Raw genomic sequence first — 23,751 nt, 5'->3', positions numbered from 1 at the left:
GTTTGAACTGGGTATCCCATACAATGACAGGTAAATTAGGTACTTATCACAAATGTATATGATTCCCTGTTGAACATGTGCAAAAGTTTACTTACCTGACAGCAGCAACTTGTTTCTCCTCAGGAACAAACATGTTTCCAACCTGAAATAACAGAATCCAATTAATTTCATTATATTCATTATAAACTCCTCTCATAAAAAACTGTTTTAACCAGTTTATAATTTATTTTACACCATTCCAGCTGAAAAATTGAAAGAATATTTAATGTGCACAAATCTCTGACACTTCCTTTGTTGCAGAAACAAAGTAATTTAAATGTTCAAAGAATTTTGTTCACACAGAATTCAATGTTTAAATTTTTTGAATAAAGTAATTAAGGAGTTATTTCCCTTGAATTATAAACTAAACTTGCTTACATTTGACAAAAAATCTAAAAGTATTAAAGAAAAAATCATGCACAAAATATAGCTAAATAAAGTTAATTATTACCTAAAAGTTTGAACATCCTCAGGTTCAACGTGTCATTTATATATTTTTTAGATGCTTTTAAAACTAAGACATTCAAATTTGAAGACCGTAAGAAAGCACGATTTTTTTTCTTATATATTCTTGATTGATAGCTACAATACTTCGGTAATGACCTTTTGGTTCATTAAATATGATGAATGGGATATCACATGGCTATGTGAGACATGTTGACCTTACTGTTACGCAAATACATGTTACCCGTCTGACATGTGAACCTGTCATTACCACTGATTTAATTACAAGCAAAGTGTTGATATTGAGTAAGTGTTGTGTTAAGTCCAAAAATTGCTTTCATACTACGTAAACTCATATAAACACAACTGCTCATCAAAACTAAAATCATCTAGGGCATGTGCAATCTATGGCCCATAGACTGCTTTTATAGGAGTATATTCCCATCATAAGGTGTGGTTCAAAATTTGATATGGGACCATGCATTGGAATAAGTTACCAGTGCTTGATTTATATCACTAATCCTTGGTAACAATAGCAGCATTCTTCAGTAGCTCTTGATTTTGCTCTTTACTCCTTTAACAGTATTCCTCAGTAGCTCTTGATCTGTTGTTTATTCCTATGGCAGTACTCCTCAGTACCTCTTGATTTCTTGTTGCAGTTGGACAGCTGTATTTGCTCAGTCTTATTTTCATACCATTCACAACACTTGATGATAATGCAAGAAGCTAACATTGAAAACCTACATTGGGTGGCAACATTTGCTTTCTTTTTCCTTATCTTTACTGTATGCATAAGAATGGCGTAAGACCGCTCCGGTGGCCTAGCAGTTAGAGCATCTGCTTCGGATGTGGGTTCAATCCCCGGCTGAGTCATACCAAAGACTTATAAAAATGGTACTAACAGCTGCCTTGCTTGGCACTCAGCATTAAGAGGTTAGTGTTAGGACTGGTCAGCTTGGTGTCAGGATAATGTGGCTGGGTGGGACATCATGCTGTGACATGATGTCCCAGTGCTAAACATCACTATAAACTGCCACACTGCAGACACTGTAGCAATATGACTGAATTTTTAAAGCTATGTTAAAAATCAAAATCACACAGACACAAACAAATCACACAAGAATGGTGTATCATATTTCTGATGGCAACAGGGACAGTACCTACCTTACATTTGTGAGTCAAGATTTTGCAAGTTAGATATTGGGCAACAGATAATTATACTGATCTGCAAGTGAAACTACAGGTTCCATTAAACACTTGTTTTGATTTTTTGGGAATGAATTGTCTGAAAAAAATGTTTAATATCCAATGCTATATGGTCTAATGTGCCTGTCAGAGAGTGCCACTCTTATGACCTTGCCAAATATAGATAATGTTTTCTTTTTTCATTAACCTCAGGTGCAATGGCAACTCAAAATGAAATAAAAAGGTTAAATTGGCCAAGATCTACAATGAAAAATTCCAACATGCTGTCATTGTATGGTAAACTAAATAATTCTACATGTCAATAATTTTCATGTGACTGAATCTTGTGACAATTTTGGTTTGGTTTTGCGGAACATCATTCTTCAGCTTATGATAGGATATACATTTAGGCCAGTATGTTTAGTAGAGGAAGAGTCACTCCTTAACTAAGAAACATTTTTCTTTCTTTCCTTCTTTATTTCATGTGTCAGGTCTGGCAGAAAAGTTAGCATTGTTTGCACAAGCTTGCTAACTATCCACATGTTTCATCCTATAAAACAAAATATCAGCAATCCAACTCTTCCATGCAGAAAATACATTAGCTAGACAATTTATCCACAAAAAATGCAGATGCACATATCTTTACCTTAAGATACTTTTTTCAGCTAAAATAATGGATATAACTTGTTCTTTTTTCTAAAAAATATCAGAGCATAAATGTTTTTTTTCTTCAAGCTATTTAGGAGCTGAAAATCTTTTTACTCTTTCTTCAGCTCAATATTTTTTCTTTCTACGCATGCCAGGAGAAAACTGCAAAACCCAAGCTGCACTTCCTCCATAAAATTACTTACATGTCCATCCTTAAGTTTTGAAATAGTACTGAATGTCACCTTAAAGCATGATTAAAATATAGACTCTCCAACAACACAGTCAGTACATACCCATTCTTAAGTTGTTGTTGTTGTTGTTGTAGGATTTAACGCCATTTTTCAGCACACAATAGGTTATATATGGCGGCTAGTATTAATGGTGGAGGAAGAACCCGGGAAAACCCCCAGAAAGAACCATCAACCCACGAAAAGCTACTAGCAAAATATCTCACATACCCACATTGGCTGAATCTGAGACTCAAACCCACACAGACAGAGGTGAGATGGCAGTGATCCGTAATGAAACTTTCTAAGGTATAATAAAAAACTGGAGTCAACATCCAGCTGAACTTCATGGCATTAATATCATATGTGTCTATGTTAAGCATTCAAATTATCAATTGAACAAAATGGCATAAAGTCCTGCTGGCACATTATATGATGATAGTCTGACAATATAAGACCTTGACCCTGATAGGTTGCATTGTGTGTGGGGTGGGTGGGTGGGTGGGTGACAGCCTATTGCCATAAATCATTTCATTAAAGAAATGGTAGTTCAACCAAATTTGGCATTCCTACATACCATCTGGTACACCAATGCTCTTCAATCAAATGAAATGGGTGTCTACAATAATAACATTATACCACATCAAAACAGGCATTTTCTACATTTTCTGAAAATAAAGCACATGATTCATGGTAATCTGTGTCCATTCCTTATTTTCTGTGTGAATATAACCATACATGTACAAAAATTTGGCATGGCTTTTTCATTTTTCAATTTTAGCAGGACTTTCACAATCACACATCCAAGATGCATCCCTGAAGCTACATTTGCTAACAGACATGGATCAGGTTTTGAAATGGAATATGCCCTGTTAACTAGAACTTTATAGGCTGGGATGATGGTTCTGGATGGAGACCCTGAACACATCAACAAGTCTAATAATTTCCGAAACACAGAGAAATAAATACTGGAATAAATCTGAAACAAATTTTCCTTCTATCCATGTGTACTGATTACCACTAGATGGGAAATATAGATATCAAATAAGAATATGAAAAGTGATTCTACTTTAGGTTGCTTACTTACCATATTAGCTAAAGCTGTAAACCAACCTGTCTGAGGTTCAGTAGTTTTCATTGTATATTCTCTGGAAAAAAATATATTTCACTTGAAATTGGCAGCAACATGATCAATGCAAAACAGGAAAATAATTCAAACTTTTCCTTTTCTTCAATAACACTTCCCAGTCTGAGTAGGTATGTAATTTTGGATTAACAAAATACTTCATATGCATTTGTGTAATATGGAAAAGATCCACTTCAAGTCTTTGCTTTGTGTCTGATGTAAATAATTTTACTCCAAGACTGGAATGTTTTGCCCAACACTGAGGCAAAGTGAAGGATTATTGTATTCATATTCCTAATTAAAAAGTGCAGGTAAACAAAATGTCTCTTCATACCTACAGATAAATCATAGCAAATACAACATATCTCTTCAAAGTTTTGAATACTTATAAACAGCATGTAATATGTTTGGTTTACTCAGGAAAATAATGTTGAAAATGTCAAAGTACATAGAGATAAAATAGTGACTGAAAAGAATACAATAGCAAAATAGTTGACAAAGTAGACAAAAATGTCCGCCTGTTATTATTACTGGGTAACATTTGTTTTAGCTTAAAGAACATGGTCCTTAACTGAAATCACAGAAGACTTAAAGAACATTGTCCTTACCTGTTGAAATCACACAAAGCTTAAAGAACATTGTCCTTACCTGTTGAAATCACACAAGGCTTAAAGAACACAGTCCTTACCTGTTGAAATCACACAAGGCTTAAAGAACATGATCCTTACCTGTTGAAATCCCACAAGGCTTAAAGAACATGGTCCTTACCCGTTGAAATCCCACAAGGCTTAAAGAACACTGTCCTTACCTGTTGAAATCACACAAGGCTAAAAGAACATGGACCTTACCTGCTGAAATCACACAAAGCTTAAAGAACATTGTCCTTACCTGTTGAAATCACACAAGGCTTAAACAACACGATCCTTACCTGTTGAAATCACATAAGGCTTAAATAATACGACCCTTACCTGTTGAGATCCCACAAGGCTAAAATAACATGGTCCTTACCTGCTGAAATCACACAAAGCTTAAAGAACATTGCCCTTACCTGCTGAAATCACACAAGGCTTAAAGAACACAGTACTTACCTGTTGAAATCACACAAGGCTTAAAGAACACTGTCCTTACCTGCTGAAATCACACAAAGCTTAAAGAACTTTGTCCTTACCTGCTGAAATCACACAAGGTTTAAAGAACAGTCCTTACCTGTTGAAATCACACAAGGCTGAAGACACAATATGTGCATATCCCTAAAAAGAAATTACATTCCATGAAACAAACTTAACTGAGAAGGACAACATGAGTATACAGAACAGCATATAATATGCCAGGGCTGAATGGTGCTCTAAGTTGACACTAGTATGGTATGATTGAATTGGGAGATTACTGATCAAAGGATAATAATGACTGTATTCAGTATGGTATGATTGAATTGGGAAATTACAGATCAAAGGGTCATAATGACTGCATTCAGTATGGTATGATTGAACTGGGAGATTACTGACCAAAGGGTCCTAATGAATGTATTCAGTATGGTATGAATGAATTGGGAGATTACTGATCAAAGGGTCATAATGACTGTATTCAGTACGGTATGATTGGATTGGGAGATTACTGATCAAAGGGTCATAAGGACTGTATTGAGTATGGTATGATTGAATTGGGAGATTACTGATCAAAGGGTCATAATAACTGTATTGAGTATGGTATGATTGAATTGGGAGATTACTGATCAAAGGGTCATAATGACTATTCAGTATGGTATGATTGAATTGGGAGATAACACATCAAAGGGTCATAATGACTATTCAGTACGGTATGATTGAATTGGGTGATTACTCATCAAAGGGTCATAATGAATGTATTCAGTATGGTATGATTGAATTGGGAGATTACTGATCAAAGGGTCATAATGACTGTATTGAGTACGGTATGACTGAATTGGGAGATTACTGATCAAAGGGTCATAATGACTGTATTCAGTACAGTATGATTGAATTGGGAGATTATTGATCAAAGGGTCATAATGACTGTATTTAGTACGGTATGATTGAATTGGGAGATTACTGATCAAAGGGTCATAATGATTGTCTTCAGTCACAAACTAAACTTAATATGCAGAACCATACATATTTTTTATTTCTGTTACTTCAAACAGTTTTTAAGAACTATATTTTTCATGTGAAATTTAAATTTTCACCAAAAGTTACTTTGTCTATCACTGCATCAATTTAATCAATTGTAAAAAAGAAAAAGAATAAAAAGCCTGAAAAGCAAAGGGATGTAATTGCATCTATCATCTACCCATGCCATGTATCACTTAATCCAATTTTTAAAAATTCCTTTTTATTTTGGAAAAATATATAAATAACAAAATTCAAAAATTTAAAAAGTGATATATAATATTCAATTTTAATGTTTTGTATTCCTTCAGATAAATCAAAGCAGTTTCAAGCAAAATACACTGATTTTTTAAAAACAAATTCAAAGACTTTCAAGTATAAAACCAACTTGTTTAACATTTAAGTTATCAAGGCAATGCCTCAAGTTGAAATTTTCTTTATTACTTTATGTGCCATCCATCAACTCATTTTGCTCAAGAATTTTTTTTTAAGCAACACCCATTTTTTGTACAGCAACAATGACTTTAACCTCTGGCATTTTGATGCCAAAATATATAGGCCCCTTCTATACAAGTCCTTGAGTGCAAGCCCGCCATAAACTATGGCCAATGTGCTCAAGTTATTACGTAACAAACATTAGTTTCCTTACAGTCAAAGTGACCTCTTTCTTAACAAATGTGTATCTTATCCACAAACTTTGGTGAAGGTATAAGGTCAATAACTGATATTTTTTGTGCAGAAATGATTTTTATTTTTTCTGTAACAGTAATTATGACCTTTCATCTTTTGATCCCAAAACTGATAATGTTCTTCCTTACCCAACTGCAACGCATACACAAAATTTGGTCCAGGTCTGTCATTTGGAACTAATGTTATTGTGTGCAAACCAATTTCTGCTTTCAGTCAGTGACCTTGACCTCTGACCTTATTTACTATAAAATGTAAAGGTTTCTACCTTACTTCAAGTATAAGCCATCCACAAAGTTTGGTCCATGTACATGATACAGACCTACTGTTATTGTGAGGAAACTATTCGTTATCTTTCAGGCAAAGTGATCTTCACCTATGGGTTTTCAACCTGTAAATCAAAATGATTTTTCCTCACCCCAAGTGCAAGAAACACGCAATGTTTAGTAACTGTAGATTGCGGAGACATCAAGTCATTATACAGAAACCATTTTTTTATATCAGTCACAGTGACCTTAACCTTTAACCTCTCTGGACCCAAAAATCAGCAGGTTTCTTCCTTACCCTAAAAGCAAATTATCCACAAAGTTTGACAACTTTTGATGGTGGATGACTCTAATTATTGTTGTGGAAATAAAATTAGTAATGGATGGATGGATGGACAATATTATAACTTAATACTCTCTGCCTTGTTTATGCTTTTAGGATGAGAAAATGTAATGTAGCTGAATCCATACCAAACAAATAAGTATTTTAGATTCATTACTCACTGTTAAAGCCAGTTCATCATCCAAAATAGACAGTTTTACAATATAAGGGTTGGCTGACTGAAACAAGAAAAATGAAAACTTCATTTTAACAGAAAAACAGTTTGCTCATCAGAGCCTTAAACAGAGAAAATTAGTAGAATGGGACTTCAAGGGCCATAACTCCTCCACATGATCATGTGGAAAGTTTGAAAAAATCAAACTTCTTCATTGTTTCATCAGTATAAAGCTTATTGAAATCTAGCAATCCTTGATAAAGTGTAAGGTTCATCTGTACATTAACATAATACCTGCTATATGGTGTTAATAAAACGATAAGATCTCGAAATGTAAAAAATAAAGGAATTATAAAACAAAACACAGGAAGCTTTCAGAAGTTATCCTTTTAAACAAAAACAAAGTACAAGATAATAGGTAAATGTACTAAAACTCTGTTAAAGGTATATAAAAAACAATAATGGTAAAAGATAAAAAATCCTTAAAACATGGGGCCAGAACTTATTAGTGAATGCAATTTCCCTCAAAAGATCCATGAATTACTCTAGTGATTGATCATCAAAACAGTTTTTATCGAGTTTACATAAAAAAATATCTGTCTCATGGAATGGAAGTCAATATAAATCAACAAGTGTTCTACAGTCACTGTACACTGGCTGGCCATGCGCTTTGGTTGAAGTTCAAGTCTTCAGGACATATACATGAGTCTGTTATGTGTGTCCAACAGGCAATCTGCACAATATCACCTCATCTCCACCATTTGTTCTATACAAGGGAATCCATTCTCCAGTCATGAATTCAGTGTTCTAAAGCTTGTTTGTAGAATGCCAATCATTGATTCAGTGTTCTAATGCTTGTTTGTGGAATACCAATCATGGATACAGTGTTCTAAAGCTTGTTTGTGGAACCAAATTTGGGTCAAATCTAGTCAAGTTATTATGCAGATGTAGATGGATGGACAGACTGACATAAATATGGCTGGATGTGATTAATATAGGGCCCTGCAGATTTCACAAGTCAAGCCCTAATTAAAACATGCAGTGAAGCTGTTTCTAAAACATGAAGTGGAGCCCTAATTAAAACATGAAGTGGAGCCCCAATTAAAACATGAAGTGGAGCCGAAATTAAAACATGAAGTGGAGCCCTAATAAATACGTGAAGTGGAGCCCAAATTAAAACATGAAGTGGAGCCCCAATTAAAACATGAGGTGGAGCCCTAATTAAAACATGAAGTGGAGCTCTAATAAAAACATGAAGTGGAGCTCTAATTAACACAAGAAGTGGAGTTTTAATTAAAACATGAAGCTGATCCCTAATTAAACACATATCTATTCAATTTCATGAAGTATTGTCATTAAAAATCAACATACACTGTGAAAATAATAAGATTCATTCCATATAGTATAACCAAGGAAGATAAAATAATGACAAAATATTTTTCAATCTTGCAGACTTGAGCTGATGTTCACAAAATATATATTTAAACAGTATGTTTTATGTTTTAATTCGACTACTGGTTTTGATAAACAAGTTTTCTTTGGAACACTATCATGTACCTACTTACCAAGCGTGGCACATGGCATAACTGTTATCATTATACTTATTATTAAGGTTACCTCTGTTATTGGCTGAGTGACATTCAACACATTCATGTTGTGATGTGGAAAATCGTACAAGAGAGTTCTCATTTCAAAGTCAATTTATCAAACACCTTGAAAGATTTATATAAATGTGGAAAAATGTACAAGAGAGTTCTCATTTCAAAGTCAATTTATCAAACACCCTGAATGACATTTATAAATGTGGAAAATCATACAAGAGAGCTCATATTCAAATTCAATTTATCAAAACATCTTGAATGATTTCTATAAATGTGGAAAATTGTACAAGAGAGTTCTCATTTCAAATACAATTTATAAAACATCCTGAATTATTTCTATATTTTGCAAGCCTTGTCAAAACTTAAATTCTTTCATTTCAAATGAGCTCAAATAAAAATGTATATTTATCAAAATGACACAAACACATATTTTCAATTTATCTTTGGAAAATTGCTTTGCTTTATCATGAAATTAAAATAAAAAGTGGTAAAATCAAATTCATAACTATCATGACTTCATACCAGATTGTATGCAGCAAGCATGAAATCATATATGATAACTATCATGACTTCATACCATGATGCATTCAGCAAACATGAAATCATATATGATAACTATCATGACTTCATACCATGATGCATTCAGCAAGGATGAAATTATACACAATAACTATCATGACTTCATACCATGATGCATTCAGCAAGCATGAAATCATATATGATAACTATCATGACTTCATACCATGATGCATGAGGCAAACATGAAATTATACACAATAACTATCATGACTTCATACCTGGATGCATTTAGCAAGCATGAAATCATATATGATAACTATCATGACTTCATACCAGGATGCATTTAGCAAGCATGAAATCATATATGATAACTATCATGACTTCATACCATGATGCAGCAAGCATGAAATCATATACGATTTATATGCTCACATATAAAATAACTGAAACTGATAAGAGCAATCTTATAGCAACGGTATCCTCTGATATCCTAATCTGAACTCAAGGTAATCTTATATTTCTCACATACACTTAGTAGTTACTATTTCAAAATCAATTTATTCAAATTTTTCAAAGAAACTGGACCAAGTTCAGTCAATTGAAACCTCATAAACTTACTCATTACTGAATATATTTGACTGCTGAATAATAAGCAATATTTTTCAAGTCTGATTAAAATGGGATCAGAAATATGACCTTCAGAATGGTAACAAGGTTAACCAATCAGCCTAGCTATGCTGTTTGTTACACTAAGCCAGAATGGCATTTTTAACATTTTCTGTGCCAATACTTAAAGATGCTCCAGAATGGTGAAAATAAATTTGTACTTTTCACATCAGTGCTTGAACAGTAATGAAATTCCATTTTATTGTTGCTAATCAGAATAAGAATTTGTCACAATAAAAAAAGAAGAAAGAAAACAACAATATTACTGTTCTAAAAAATGTAAAACAAATCCAGTCTGGGCGGGGGCTGTGTATCTGGATAAAATGCATAACTCTAATGACATAATCAATACCTCATATTTTCTATATTGTACCAACAGTGTCAGCACCAGAACTGCATCCACTCCAAGTGTCTGTCTTGACAACGGACTGGCTAAGATCTGCGATAGAAAATTATTTCCATACTTCATCCATAAAGTCAGTTCTAATTAGAATTTTTAACAAAACCAATTCTTAACTATAATAAGAACAATATTTTGTAATTCCCTGATTTTGTAACAAGAGATCCAAGTGGTCCTGATATTACTCACCTTGCTTTTACAAAAGTTGACATTTCTATAAGTTGTTGTTGTTGTTGTTGTTGTAGGGTTTAACGCCATTTTTCAGCACATGATAGGCCATACATGGCGGCCAGTATTAATGGTGGAGGAAGAACCCGGAAAAACCCCGGAAAGAACCATCGACCCACAAGAAGCTACTGGCAAGCTTTCTCACATACCCACATTAGTCGAATCCGAGACTCGAACCCACGCAGACAGAGGTGAGATGGCAGTGTTCCGTAACGGAGAGCGCTTTGGACCACTCGGCCACTCGGGGCCCCTAACATTTCTGCAAGCAGTCTTATTCAGCACTGTAGGGACACATAATCTCAAAAACTGTGTGTCTGATAAACTTATTTCTAAAGATAAAGGCTTAATTAATATGCACTGTCCCCTGCTAATAATCAAAGTCATCTGTGATCTTTAAAAGTTAAGTTTACTGATCAAACTTTACTGTGTGGTCTACAGAGTCACACAATCAAACTTGACTGTGTGGTTTACAGAGTCACACGCCTTTCATATGAAATGAAATTACGAGTCACTTGAATTTCTTTACTTTTCCCAATTAAACTTGGAAGTGTCTCAGAAGAAAAGCAGATTGTTTATTTCATTACTAAAACCTTAAGATACAAAAAATTTCATGCCAGGCCTTATATAAAATACCATAAAATAATGAAAAATTAACATAACAAATAAATGACAAATATTTCTGGCACTTAAACATAGCAATGCTAATAACTATCAAAACTACTGGAACAAAACATATAAAATTTATTTCCAAATATTACAAAGTTTCAGATCTCTTAAGGTTTATGTTCTGTAAAATATTTCATAAATTATGTTTCTCTGATAATACTTATATATTTCTGTCTATATGGTAAATATTTTCAGCAAAACATAATTTACTATTAAAAATCAAATCTTGTTATATTGGCAGTAGCAGAATTGGTAAGAGGAGGAAATGCTTGAGCATCCAACCTTTACTCACGGCACCTTTTGGGAGCATGACGGCTGTTCTACTTAAAGGATGAACTTCTTAATGTGAAGAAGCACAACTGAAGAGTGTGTGCTTATACTCACAAAAATGAGATCCCTGTCAGATCTTGCATTATATGCAAAAGTTACAAAGGGGAATCCAGCAAAAGTTGTAAGGTCATGCATGGGGCTGAAGTTGTGCTGTAATGAAAGGGGTGTGATAACTGTATGGGCAGCTACCGTTGGCCAGATGAGATGGAGCTCTATCCTTTGCGAGACCAAGTGCAAACTAACTGATTTCACAACATCTCAAACTGATATTATGTTTGAAGACTGATGAAATCTTCAGGAGTTGTACCTAATCCTATACAAATTCTGATTATGCTAATCTAGTAACCTTGAGAGGGTATGTAATGCTTTCCTGCATCAACCATGCAAAAGAGACAGATGCGTTGGATATTCTCCGTATGCCTCAGATAGAATCCGAGTACTGGGTCTTGCAGCTTCTCCTCACTCAACAGGCTGATCAAAGAGTGAGGGCAAATAGCTATTTGTTGACTGCCTATAGATGGTAATGTATTCATAGAAACTAAACATGCTTGCATCATTAATCTGCCTGGGCCATCAAAACAGAACGGCATGTATTAGACAGTACATGCAGCTCACCCATCCTGCAAGCTCAAGCTAGTACTATGAGGACAAAAATTTTGTTGGTAACAGCTTCAACAAAATTAAAGGGGTTCAAAATTTACATGAGATGAGCCACATCATGACTTATGGCAGGTTCCATTTGGGAAAAAGGGTGACAAAGCAGAGCAAGGATATGTCAAAGTTGGAAAACAGGTCAGGAGGGTCCTTGTTTGTGAACAATATCATCCTTTATAAGATGTCTTTACATGTCTGAATCATGGAATGGTATCCTTTGATTGCAGTAGGGGCTCCTCAAAGTGGAAATGAAGGAAACTAGCTAATACATGTGCCATTTCCCCTCATATGCCTTCAAAGTGGAGGACTGTCAAGCTGTTCTTAATGAATGAAGTGCTAAACCTTTTCTTCACATAAAGTGTCCTTGACAACAGCCAGATGTGAAGGAGGACATTCCCAGGACAATAATGGAATACAGATAACCACTGATTAAAGCAGAGGTAGCTCCTACAATTTACTCAAGTACATCCAAACAAAAGTTCCCTAAGATGGATCCTTTCCCTCACATGAACAGCTCACTACACAAAGATATTTTGAAGAACAGTATCAGATTCAATTGTTTAAAAAATTTACAATTTAGAAATAAAACTGGGAAAATTATAAAAGTAATAGGAACAAAGTTATAAAGATGAAGAGGATTAGTGTTATAATGTACTTATTCTGAAAGATCCTCAATGAGGATAAATCATGACTTCTGGCCCATGACAAAATCATGTCTTCTGGCCCATGATAAAATCATGTCTTCTGGCCCATGATAAACAATAAAATTCTGTAGCAAAATTGTACCTGACCAAAATGATGTATGCTTGAATTTTAATGATTTTGTTGTGAATACAGAAAAAATCATATACAGAATTGATCTGCATTTAAAAATGCACCTCATTTTAGCATGAAAGCATTTAATGTAAACAACCAAGATCAAATGGAATTCTCATTTAAGTATGTATCTAAAGACTAAAAAAAGACATCCTTAGTGTACATTCTAAAGATGCAACTGGAGTAGACAAAATGTCTGTAAACCTGCATTGTTTGGACTTATTAGCACAACTTTCTACAATGAAAGACATGGCTATCAACTCTGTAAAGTGCTCAGATGTCATGTTCACTACCTCGATATCTTTATCTAAGTTGTTCTACATGGCAGGAGGAGGACACTGGCAACTTGCTCTCCAAAATGATGGACTTAAGGCTTGAATGGATTATGTGTCGCCACTCCTGGATGTCTTGCAGCACCTGCCCACAGGATTTGCCATTAACATCAGATTAATTTACCAAACTGGAGTATTGGCAACCAACACGGTTTGTATCACCAGAACAGCCAGATGAATGGGTGTTTGGATGTGCAGCTGGGTGATGGAATGATTGTTCAGTTTCCAGGACATCTCATCAATACAACCAACCTGGTCAACAGGACAGATGTCTACCCAGCTGGACAGTAGGTCAGATGGTGGTGAATAGCAAACACATCTGGTAAAAGAAGTTTGCAGCGTTGGAATCAAACCCATATGGAAATACCTACAGGCACTCTTGTCATGCTTGAACATGTGGGTGACTGCCATAAACTGCGAGCTAAATCTCCCATCCTCGGTAGGTTCATATTGGACAAATATAATGCAAGGCAGTTTACTAACTCCCCATAAGTAAAAGCTCATTGTCTCCTGGATAAATTGTCTCAGCTGATATTCAGGCAGTGACTAGGGTGGGTGTAGCATGGATGCATTCACTGCACACCATTCTTCTGCTGTCAGCAAGCTGGCTATGGCAGTTATTAAAAGGAAGGTTCTAATAATCTTGGAGAGGGAAGGAGTCAATGTATCATGACACACTATAATGGCTACTGGTGAACCGTTCCATGTCTGTAGATTTCAACTTAGCCCATCTCTCCCTGTCCTAAAATCTTTTCTACAAGATGGTGAATAATGTCCCTTCTGACCATTCTGTACTGACATTGCAATGTGAAGGTGAAGTGAATTTCATGTTTGCATGGCATGTTGCACATGTGACCTCAGAGAATTTAAACTTTTCATACTTCAAACATTTGGTTACCAGAGTATATGAGATATAACAACGAGAAAGACAAACTAATAGGAAATGAGAAACTTAAAGTGCAAACTATATCAATAACCAAATTCAAATTAAAACAAAATAATAAGTCAAAATAGTGTCCACAAGATAAACAGAGGAAACAGTGAGTATCAATGAAACCATAATGCGACTAGCAAGTCCAAGACAAAGTTCACAAACTTTTCAAAAATATGTGAAATTATCAATGAAAAGAAAACAAATAAAGCTACCAATATCTTGAGTAATCTTAATTGTCAATAATATATCTAATTTACTGACACATGGGTTGACATTATGATCAATTCTGACAGATAGGCGATGTGAAGTAATGTTGATTGTACTGCAGTGAAAGCTTAAACTGAATATCATTCAAAAATGGGTAGCCACGTCGAGATGGCAGGCAGGAAATTATAATGACACCTGCAAGAGTTTCTTCCAATAGATTTACTTCATCTGTATGAGATAGAGATTGAAAAGATCAAATTTTTAATCTTTCTGGAAGAGCAGGATTCATGAGACAATGGAGTTTATTTTCCTAATATTTAGATCAGTTAATGTATCAATGGAAAAACTGATATGACCATTTGTTCAGGAGAAGTAGCAATAACAATATGGCTTCCACTGTGACCATAATGGGTGTCAGATCTGTACCATTTTCATTTAGGCTCAACCAGACATCATAAGATGATTATAGTGAAAATCCCATTTTACTCAGTAGGATTAACATCATGGTGGTCTTGCTGAATCTCCATCTTTTCAAGTATGACCAACTACGCAATGGAGCTAATGTGTGTGTTTAGTTTCATGGCAATCCTCCTAGCAATTTAAAAGGATTAGATATAACAAACTTGTGGATGAAGGATTACAGACCATCATATCAGCTTGTCTGGTCTCTATTATTGTTGACTTTTACCTGTACAAGGGATTCATACACACTGTTGATCAGAATGTATTCAAGCAGAGTGTTTTGGCTGATGTTATCTGTAGCCTGAAAGTGAAAGAACTGTTAAAAAAGATGGTCACAACATTTTACTATTTATTGGTATAGATAGAATAGTAATAATATTTTTGCACTACACATCTACAATTAAATTCATGGATCTGCATGATTTATTGGTATGGATAGAACAGTAATAATATTTTTGCATTGCACATCTACAATTCCATTCCTGGGTCTGCATGATTTATTGGTATAGATAGAACAGTAATAATGTTTTTGCACTACATATCTACAATTCCATTCATGGATCTGCATGATTTATTGGTACAGATAGTATAGTAATAATGTTTTTGCACTACACATCTACAATTCCATTCCTGGGTCTGCATGATTTATTGGTATAGATAGAACAGTAATAATGTTTTTGCACTACATATCTACAATTCCATTCATGGATCTGCATGATTTATTGGTACAGATAGTATAGTAATAATGTTTTTGCATTGCACATCTACAATTCCATTCCTGGGTCTGCATGATTTATTGGTATAGATAGAACAGTAATAATGTTTTTGCACTACACATCTACAATTAAATTCATGGATCTGCATGATTTATTGGTATAGATAGAACAGTAATAATATTTTTGCATTGCACATCTACAATTCCATTCCTGGGTCTGCATGATTTATTGGTATAGATAGAACAGTAATAATGTTTTTGCACTACATATCTACAATTCCATTCATGGATCTGCATGATTTATTGGTACAGATAGTATAGTAATAATGTTTTTGCACTACACATCTACAATTCCATTCCTGGGTCTGCATGATTTATTGGTATAGATAGAACAGTAATAATGTTTTTGCACTACACATCTACAATTCCATTCCTGGGTCTGCATGATTTATTGGTATAGATAGAACAGTAATAATGTTTTTGCACTACACATCTACAATTCCATTCCTGGGTCTGCATGATTTATTGGTATAGATAGTATAGTAACAAATATTTTTGCACTACACATCTATAATTCCATTCCTGGGTCTGCATGATTTATTGGTATAGATAGTATAGTAACAAATATTTTTGCACTACACATCTACAATTCCATTCATGGGTCTGCATGATTTATTGGTATAGACAGAATAGTAATAATATTTTTGCATTGCACATCTACAATTCCATTCCTGGGTCTGCATGATTTATTGGTATAGATAGAACAGTAATAATGTTTTTGCACTACACATCTACAATTCCATTCCTGGGTCTGCATGATTTATTGGTATAGATAGAACAGTAATAATGTTTTTGCACTACACATCTACAATTCCATTCCTGGGTCTGCATGATTTATTGGTATAGATAGAACAGTAATAATGTTTTTGCACTACACATCTACAATTCCATTCCTGGGTCTGCATGATTTATTGGTATAGATAGTATAGTAACAAATATTTTTGCACTACACATCTATAATTCCATTCCTGGGTCTGCATGATTTATTGGTATAGATAGTATAGTAACAAATATTTTTGCACTACACATCTACAATTCCATTCATGGGTCTGCATGATTTATTGGTATAGATAGAATAGTAATAATATTTTTGCATTGCACATCTACAATTCCATTCCTGGGTCTGCATGATTTATTGGTATAGATAGTATAGTAACAAATATTTTTGCACTGCACATCTACAATTCCATTGATGTGTCTGCATGATATACTCATATATGATTGGTGTTTCCCTCTAGGATACATGAATTATTCCACTTTATAGCCAACTTCTAAGTTGCTGAAATTGACATATGCTGATAATATTTATTTACTACAGAATTAAAAATTATACAGAACATACAGATTAGCATAAAAAGTGAAATAACAAATACATGAATCCTATCAAGTAAATTCAACTAAAAATAATGTTTTTATAATAGACTTTAACTGAGATATATAAAAGTATACATACAACAGGATAATTTCTTGGTTCACAAGGGTCGCTGAACGTAGTTCTCTCATTTAGCAAGCCCTTATAACTCAAGAACCAGCTTATATTGCACAACTTTTAATGCTAGTGATAATTCAACTCTTTAGTACAAACATTCATTTAGTTCCACATTACAACCCACTAACCCTTAACACCAAGAAATGCAACTTAGCAATGTCAATGGTATAATTTAGGTCATTATGTGATATTTTAAATTATGTCAGTGGACATTCAATTCAACATCAATATCAGCTGACAATGTAGATTACTGAAATCATAGAAAAGTCCCAAAGACATTTGTGGATTTCTGAACATTACATCGAATTTTAGGTGAGTAACATGATGATATACATGTAGTAACACATGCATGGTTATGAATCGATCTTGTATCATGAACAAATATCAAATACGGTTGCAGGTTAGTTACTCTCACTTCCAGGCAATCACAACTTTCATAAAGACACAAATATAAAGCTTGGGTTTCAGATAGTATAGCTTAGTTACTTTCACTCCTAGGCAATCATATCTTTCATATAAACACAAATATAAAGCTAGGGTTTCAGAGAGGAAAGCTTAGCGTTTTTCACTTCCAGGCAATCACATATGTATTTATTATATTTACAAGCTCCAGATGTGGCTCTAATATTTTCATCAAGACCTCTACATGGCTGCCATTGATATTTAATTCCCTTCTGGCTGATTGATAGACAAAATGCATCTGATGTCTCTCTGATACTGGACAAGATCAAAGAATGTATACTTGATACTCTGTGTCACTTTTACAAAATGTATAAAGGATCCAGCTTAAAATCTTCAATTTTTTAAAGGCAACACTGAAATGCAATGATACAAATAATTTCTAACATAAATGAATTGTTTCATAATAATAAGGTTGCTAGAGGACTGACATTAAGTCTCACTAAAAGCAAAAATACTTCATATTTTCAGAGTATCATCTGCAATGGGAGACCAGTCTGTAATGCTAAGAGTACTATTAAAAATCTGTAAAAAGCTGGTGTATTAATACTGTCTGGAAGACCAGTCTGTAATGCTAAGAGTACTATTAAAAATCTGTAAAAAGCTGGTGTATTAATACTGTCTGGAAGACCAGTCTGTAATGCTAAGAGTACTATTAAAAATCTGTAAAAAGCTGGTGTATTAATACTGTCTGAAACACAAAGGAAGAATAGCTATCTGAGTTATCAAAATACGGCAAGACATTTTTGAAAATGACTAAATATTTTGCTTGCTGTAAGGAGTTTATGGCACCTGATATTATTCAACTTCTTTCATAAATATTTAATGAATCCTCATGTAAAGTCTTCTAACTACTCTTGGGTCTCATTAATACAACTTGTCCCTGGCTTATCAAACACACCAGATTACCCATCTAGTATAACGAGTATAACTTTCTAAAATCCTAATTCAACTGTCTCCTTGTCATTGTTTTCAAGCCATCTGGTCAATTAAACATGACTTGGATAAATGACATTAGACTTTAGAAGACACCATGCTATAACTGATAGTAGCCAGACTTAAAGGAACTTCAGTACCAAATGCTTCAGAGACATAAGAAATCTCCTGTTTACCGTATGCTATAACTTACAGTTGCCGGGACTTAAAGGAACTTCAGTATCAAATGCTTCAGAGACATAAGAAATCTCCTGTTTACCATATGCTATAACTTACAGTTGCCAGGACTTGAAGAAACTTCAGTACCAACTGCTTCAGGGACATTGGATAATCTCCACTGAGGAAGTGATTGAGGCTCTCCACTAGGGACTGAAATGATAAGAGGTTGTACTTGCTCATTTGTTGGTATTTTCCAAGGATTATAAATGGGAATGAAATAAAAGGCACAGTAAACATAAAACAGACTTATAAAGGGTATGATGCCAAAGGTAAATGGCTTGGTGCTTCACTATTCAAAAACTGGTTAAGGAAAACACTATAACATCAACTCAACTGCAAATTGTATGGACCTATATCTAATGTAATATTATTCACTGGCAAATGAAGGTATATGCTGTTTATTCTAATATTGATCTAAACCAAACAACATAGACCCTGATATGCTGGAACATGATGTAATAGAAGATCTGAGTCAAAGCTATTTGCAGTTGGGTGGCCATCATATAAAATTAAATAAATTCTTTTTGAGATTATTAGCTTGAATGAGTGATTTATAACATAGTAAATTGGGCTGAAAATCATCATGCTGTTCAATAAATAACAATAACCTTCAAAGGGATTGACAGTCTATTGTCTGAAAAGAATTTCCAGGAATTCAAGATAAGACTATTGATTCTTTGTAACTAAGGGATGTAAGATCAGCACCATATTCATTTATGACAAACCAGTCACCATCAGAGGACTTTTGGTGAAAATCTCATGTAGCTGTGACCATCCCTTCAGGAGTATCAATGACAATATTTTCAACATGTTCATGGTGGCAGACATATTTTAGGTCAGATTGGCACCATTTTCAGTAAGCTTGATATAATAATTAGTCTTCTGGTGAAATCCATTGTTGATATGACTTTCCATCTAGAAGATGATTTTCAAGACGGTAACTAGACAGGACATTTTCGAGTAAATCAGCTTTCTCTGAAAATACTTAACCATCACATTATCTTTAGGAAGTAACCTCTGCTACCTCTGAATCCAGTCCAGTCCTCTCTGAAAGATGAAAAAGTGTGTGTGTGTGTGTGTGTGTGATTTAGATTTTTAATGTAGCTTTTAAAAAATTTCAGTCCTGACACTGATTTCTTAATGCTGAGTGCCAAGAAAGGCAGCTGCAAGTACCATTTTTATAAGTCTTTGGTATGATTCAGCCATGATAAGAACCCACAACCTCCCACCTCCCACATCCAAGGTGGAGGCTCTAACCACTCAGACCATCATAGCAGTGATGACAAAGTATCAATCCATCTACATATATCGCACAGATGAAGAGAAGTAAATCTTGCAAATTAACTCCCCTAGTCCTTGCTAAATGGCTACTCATACACTGGATAAAGAGAACCAACTCTTGCACATTATCTCCCCTGGTCCTTGCTCGGTAGCTTCTCTTAAACTGAATGTTAACCAGAGTTTCAACATGAGTGTAAATCTATAACACAATGCTCATGTGCAGGAAAGGGTGGGAGAGCTTGACAGTAATGTGATCAGTTTGGGAGAAATATAATTTACTAATATATTTCCTTTCTTTGTCAAAGCTGTTACTCAATCATACTAACATTTTAGGAGAATATGAAAGAAGAGGAAATGCTCGAGCATCCAACCTCTACATTCATCATCCTGGAGGACCAAAATGGCTTCTATAATGAATGGATGAACTTCTCTTAATGTGAAGGCAGCACAAATGAAGATTATGTGTTTACATTAGTGCAAGGGAAATCATTGTTGGATCCCACATGTGCCATATGTGTAAAAGATTGCCAGGTGAGCCATGCAAAAGTTATAAGGTCATGTTTGGGACTGGTTTTGTGCTGTCATGTGTGAAAGATTGCCCCGAGAACCATATAAAGTTAAAAGGTCGTGTTTTGCACTGATTTTGTGCTGTCATGTGTGAAAGATTGCCAGGAGAACCAAATAAAGTTAAAAGGTCATGTTTTGGACTGAGGTTGTGCTGTCATGAACAGGGCATATTAACTATCTGAGCAACTACCAGTGACCTTATGAAACTCAGCTATATCCTTTACAAGTCTATGTCACATAAACAGAAGCTGGAGAAAGTAGACTGAGCATGCTAACCAAATGAACTCCACTATGTCTTGAATTGAGACGTTATATTCAAAGGCCAATCTTCACATGTCATACTGGATCCTGTGAGCAATCTGTGTATAACCATCTAATAACCCAATATGGCCAGTGCTCATAGGGTTATTTCTTATGCCTTAACTGTCAGGTAGAACCTTTGATGGCTGCTAAAGACATTCTCTTTGTGCCTCAGATAGCATCAGAGGGTCCTGCAACTTGACCTCTTTTAACAGGTCAATCTGGAAGAGAGAGCAAATAGTTATTTTTGATTGACTATAGATGTCAACCTGTTGTTAGATGTGAAATGAGGATGGGTCTTTTGTGCTACAGAACTGTCAAAACCAAACTGCATGTAATCTGGATCCAGAAAGCACACAAAATTCACCCATCCTGAGTGAAGTTGAAGACAGAGGCTAAAACTGGTGAGTTCAGCCATGTCAAGACCCAGTAGAGATTCCATTTCAGGAACAAGGTGAGTGAGCAGAGCCTGGATATGTCAAAACGGAACATGTGAGGAGGATCCTTGTTGTGGCCAAATCATATCTTCCACAATGTCTGAACATATCTGAAATCATGGAACAGTATCCTTTGATTGTGATAGGAGCTAGAATCTAGTCGTCATTGAGGAAAAGAAGAAAGTTAGCCAATTGTTGGATGGAGGCTGTGAATGGTATGACATTTTTAACACAACGCCAGTCAATAAAAATGCATGATTTAAAAAAAATATGCATTCAAAGAGGAATCCTATTTAGATGTCAAGATTTTCACCCTGGATGCCCAAGAAAGGGGCCAGGAATTAATTAAGAGTTTCTGTGAACAATGATGGAACATTGAACTCTTCTGCTTGAGCTTGTGAGCGGCTACTTAGTTTTGGGGACATCTGTTACTAGATTGAGCTATCACCAGTTTTACTGAAGAAGTAATATTTTTCCCCTTGCCTCAAACAAAATGACTGTTGTTTGCTGCTGATAAGTACCTCAATGGTCTTTCTATCGATGATCATCCCTTTTGTGGTATGGCCGATGAATGATGACATGATCAGGTAGGGGCATGCATGGAGAACTGAAGTGTCAACTTATGTGCCACCTGCTTTCTCACCTCCTCAATTCAGGCTCCAAACACAAGGGGTCACCTAAGGGCTGTTCCATTCAAACATACATGGGACCCAGGGAAGGCACTTTCAAATTGGGGTGCTCGCTCATAGATGCAATTAAGAATTTTCTTATCATCTTAATATGAACTCTGTGAAATCAAAGTACCCTGGCATATATTTTTTTTAAAACTACCTTCCCTGGGTACCATGTATGTATAAATGGAACGGCCCTAAAAGGGAGAGAGTGCAGTGAGGTCACATGTTCAGGTTTAAAAGAACAAGTATCTCTTCTTGTTAGATTAAGGTTGCAAGAACCTGCTTGTATTTGCCATCATGAGATGAGCTGACTACCTTGGCAATACAGCATACTGATTCCCAGGCATGGTCCTCCCTGCCTTCTCAGCTAGGTAATATATTACAAGACACCAAACCAACTTGGGAGGAAGCTGATAAGATATCCCTTACCAACTCAGATATGGTGTGAAACACTGGTCTTTCCACCTTATAAAAATGGAAGCAGACACATCAATGGCAAAAATATCTTATCTAGGATGGGCATATTCAAATGATAAGCATCAGTAAAACCTTGCACAAAGGGATGAGAATGTTGCATGCAACTGGCTCACCAAAAAGGTCCTCGTATTACTGGGATAACAAATCTTATCCAACAGATGCATCTTAGTTTCACCAATCTTTGTGATAAAATTGTAAAGGAGCTCGGCTAATGTGGGTATGTGAGAAAGCCTGCCAGTAGCTTCTCATGGGTCAGTGGTTCTTCCCGTGGTTTTCCAGGGTTCTTCCTCCATCAGTTATGCTGGCTGCCATGTATAGCCTATCTTGTGCTGAAAAATGGCATTAAACCCTAAAACAACAACAACAACAAATTGTAAAGGATGGCCATAACCTTTAAATGTAGCATTTGCTAACATAGGATGAAGGCATTCAGAGGCTACATTCTGTAGATATATTACTGCTTTAAAACTGAACTGTCCTTTCCATGATCAGAATGTTCAGGTAGGCGACATTCTGGATATCTCCTACATGGATGGGGATGGCATCTAAACATTCCCAAATAGAACAATTCTGAATCTGGATGGATACTTAACAATTTGGAGCAATTAAAATGTACCATTTTCTCTTGGCACTTCAACTGCCTTTTTAAAGTGAGGACCCTATATAAGCAAACTTATTTTACAGAGTCAACCTATAAGATATCCATATACAACTGAAGTTTAAGAGTGCAATGCAAATAAACTGGTTAAAACTAAAGGTGTCACCAATCAATATCACATGGACAATAATATGAAAAAATTAATTGGAAAAGACAAAAATGTTGTACACACCAGGAATATAAACCTTTAGATTTTACTAAACGACTGGAAAAATTAAGATATACTATAACAGATTCTTGGAGGCACTGTTAACAGTCTGACAAGGTTTAAACTGGTAAACATCCAGTATGCAGTGAGCCACCCAGCAGGGCAAGGGGAGTTAATTTATAAGTTACTTCCTTCATTGTTCTGTTATAAAGACAAAGGGGTCTCCAGGTAGCCGAGTGGTCTAATTACATATCACAGACATCTCATCTCTGTT

At 35.1% G+C, this 23,751-nt stretch overlaps 1 protein-coding gene and 1 non-coding gene across 6 annotated transcripts in view; one reads left to right on the top strand and one right to left on the bottom strand.

Moving 5' to 3' along the window:
• The window catches only part of LOC149794783 (armadillo-like helical domain-containing protein 3), a 144,631-nt gene that overhangs the window by 93,712 nt on the left and 27,168 nt on the right, over nucleotides 1-23,751 (bottom strand). For all 5 annotated transcript variants that reach the window (XM_089964432.1, XM_089964433.1, XM_089964436.1 and 2 more), the window contains exons 7-13: nucleotides 18,993-19,085; nucleotides 15,284-15,358; nucleotides 10,381-10,467; nucleotides 7,250-7,306; nucleotides 4,876-4,919; nucleotides 3,631-3,691; nucleotides 96-142 (exon numbers count right to left, since the gene is read on the bottom strand). In XM_089964432.1, the coding sequence (XP_089820558.1) occupies nucleotides 96-142; nucleotides 3,631-3,691; nucleotides 4,876-4,919; nucleotides 7,250-7,306; nucleotides 10,381-10,467; nucleotides 15,284-15,358; nucleotides 18,993-19,085 (464 nt within the window). The remainder of the gene's footprint in view (nucleotides 1-95; nucleotides 143-3,630; nucleotides 3,692-4,875; nucleotides 4,920-7,249; nucleotides 7,307-10,380; nucleotides 10,468-15,283; nucleotides 15,359-18,992; nucleotides 19,086-23,751) is intronic.
• Nucleotides 641-737, top strand: LOC149794784 (small nucleolar RNA U13). Its single transcript, XR_016422522.1, has one exon. It is a non-coding gene; the product is annotated as a small nucleolar RNA U13 (small nucleolar RNA).

This window comes from Sinohyriopsis cumingii, chromosome 7, assembly GCF_028554795.1.
Source record: "Sinohyriopsis cumingii isolate HCF-2022 chromosome 7, ASM2855479v2, whole genome shotgun sequence".
NCBI lineage: Eukaryota > Metazoa > Mollusca > Bivalvia > Unionida > Unionidae > Sinohyriopsis > Sinohyriopsis cumingii.
The sequence above is the reverse complement of the archived record's forward strand: the minus strand, read 5'-3'. Positions and strand labels throughout refer to the sequence as shown.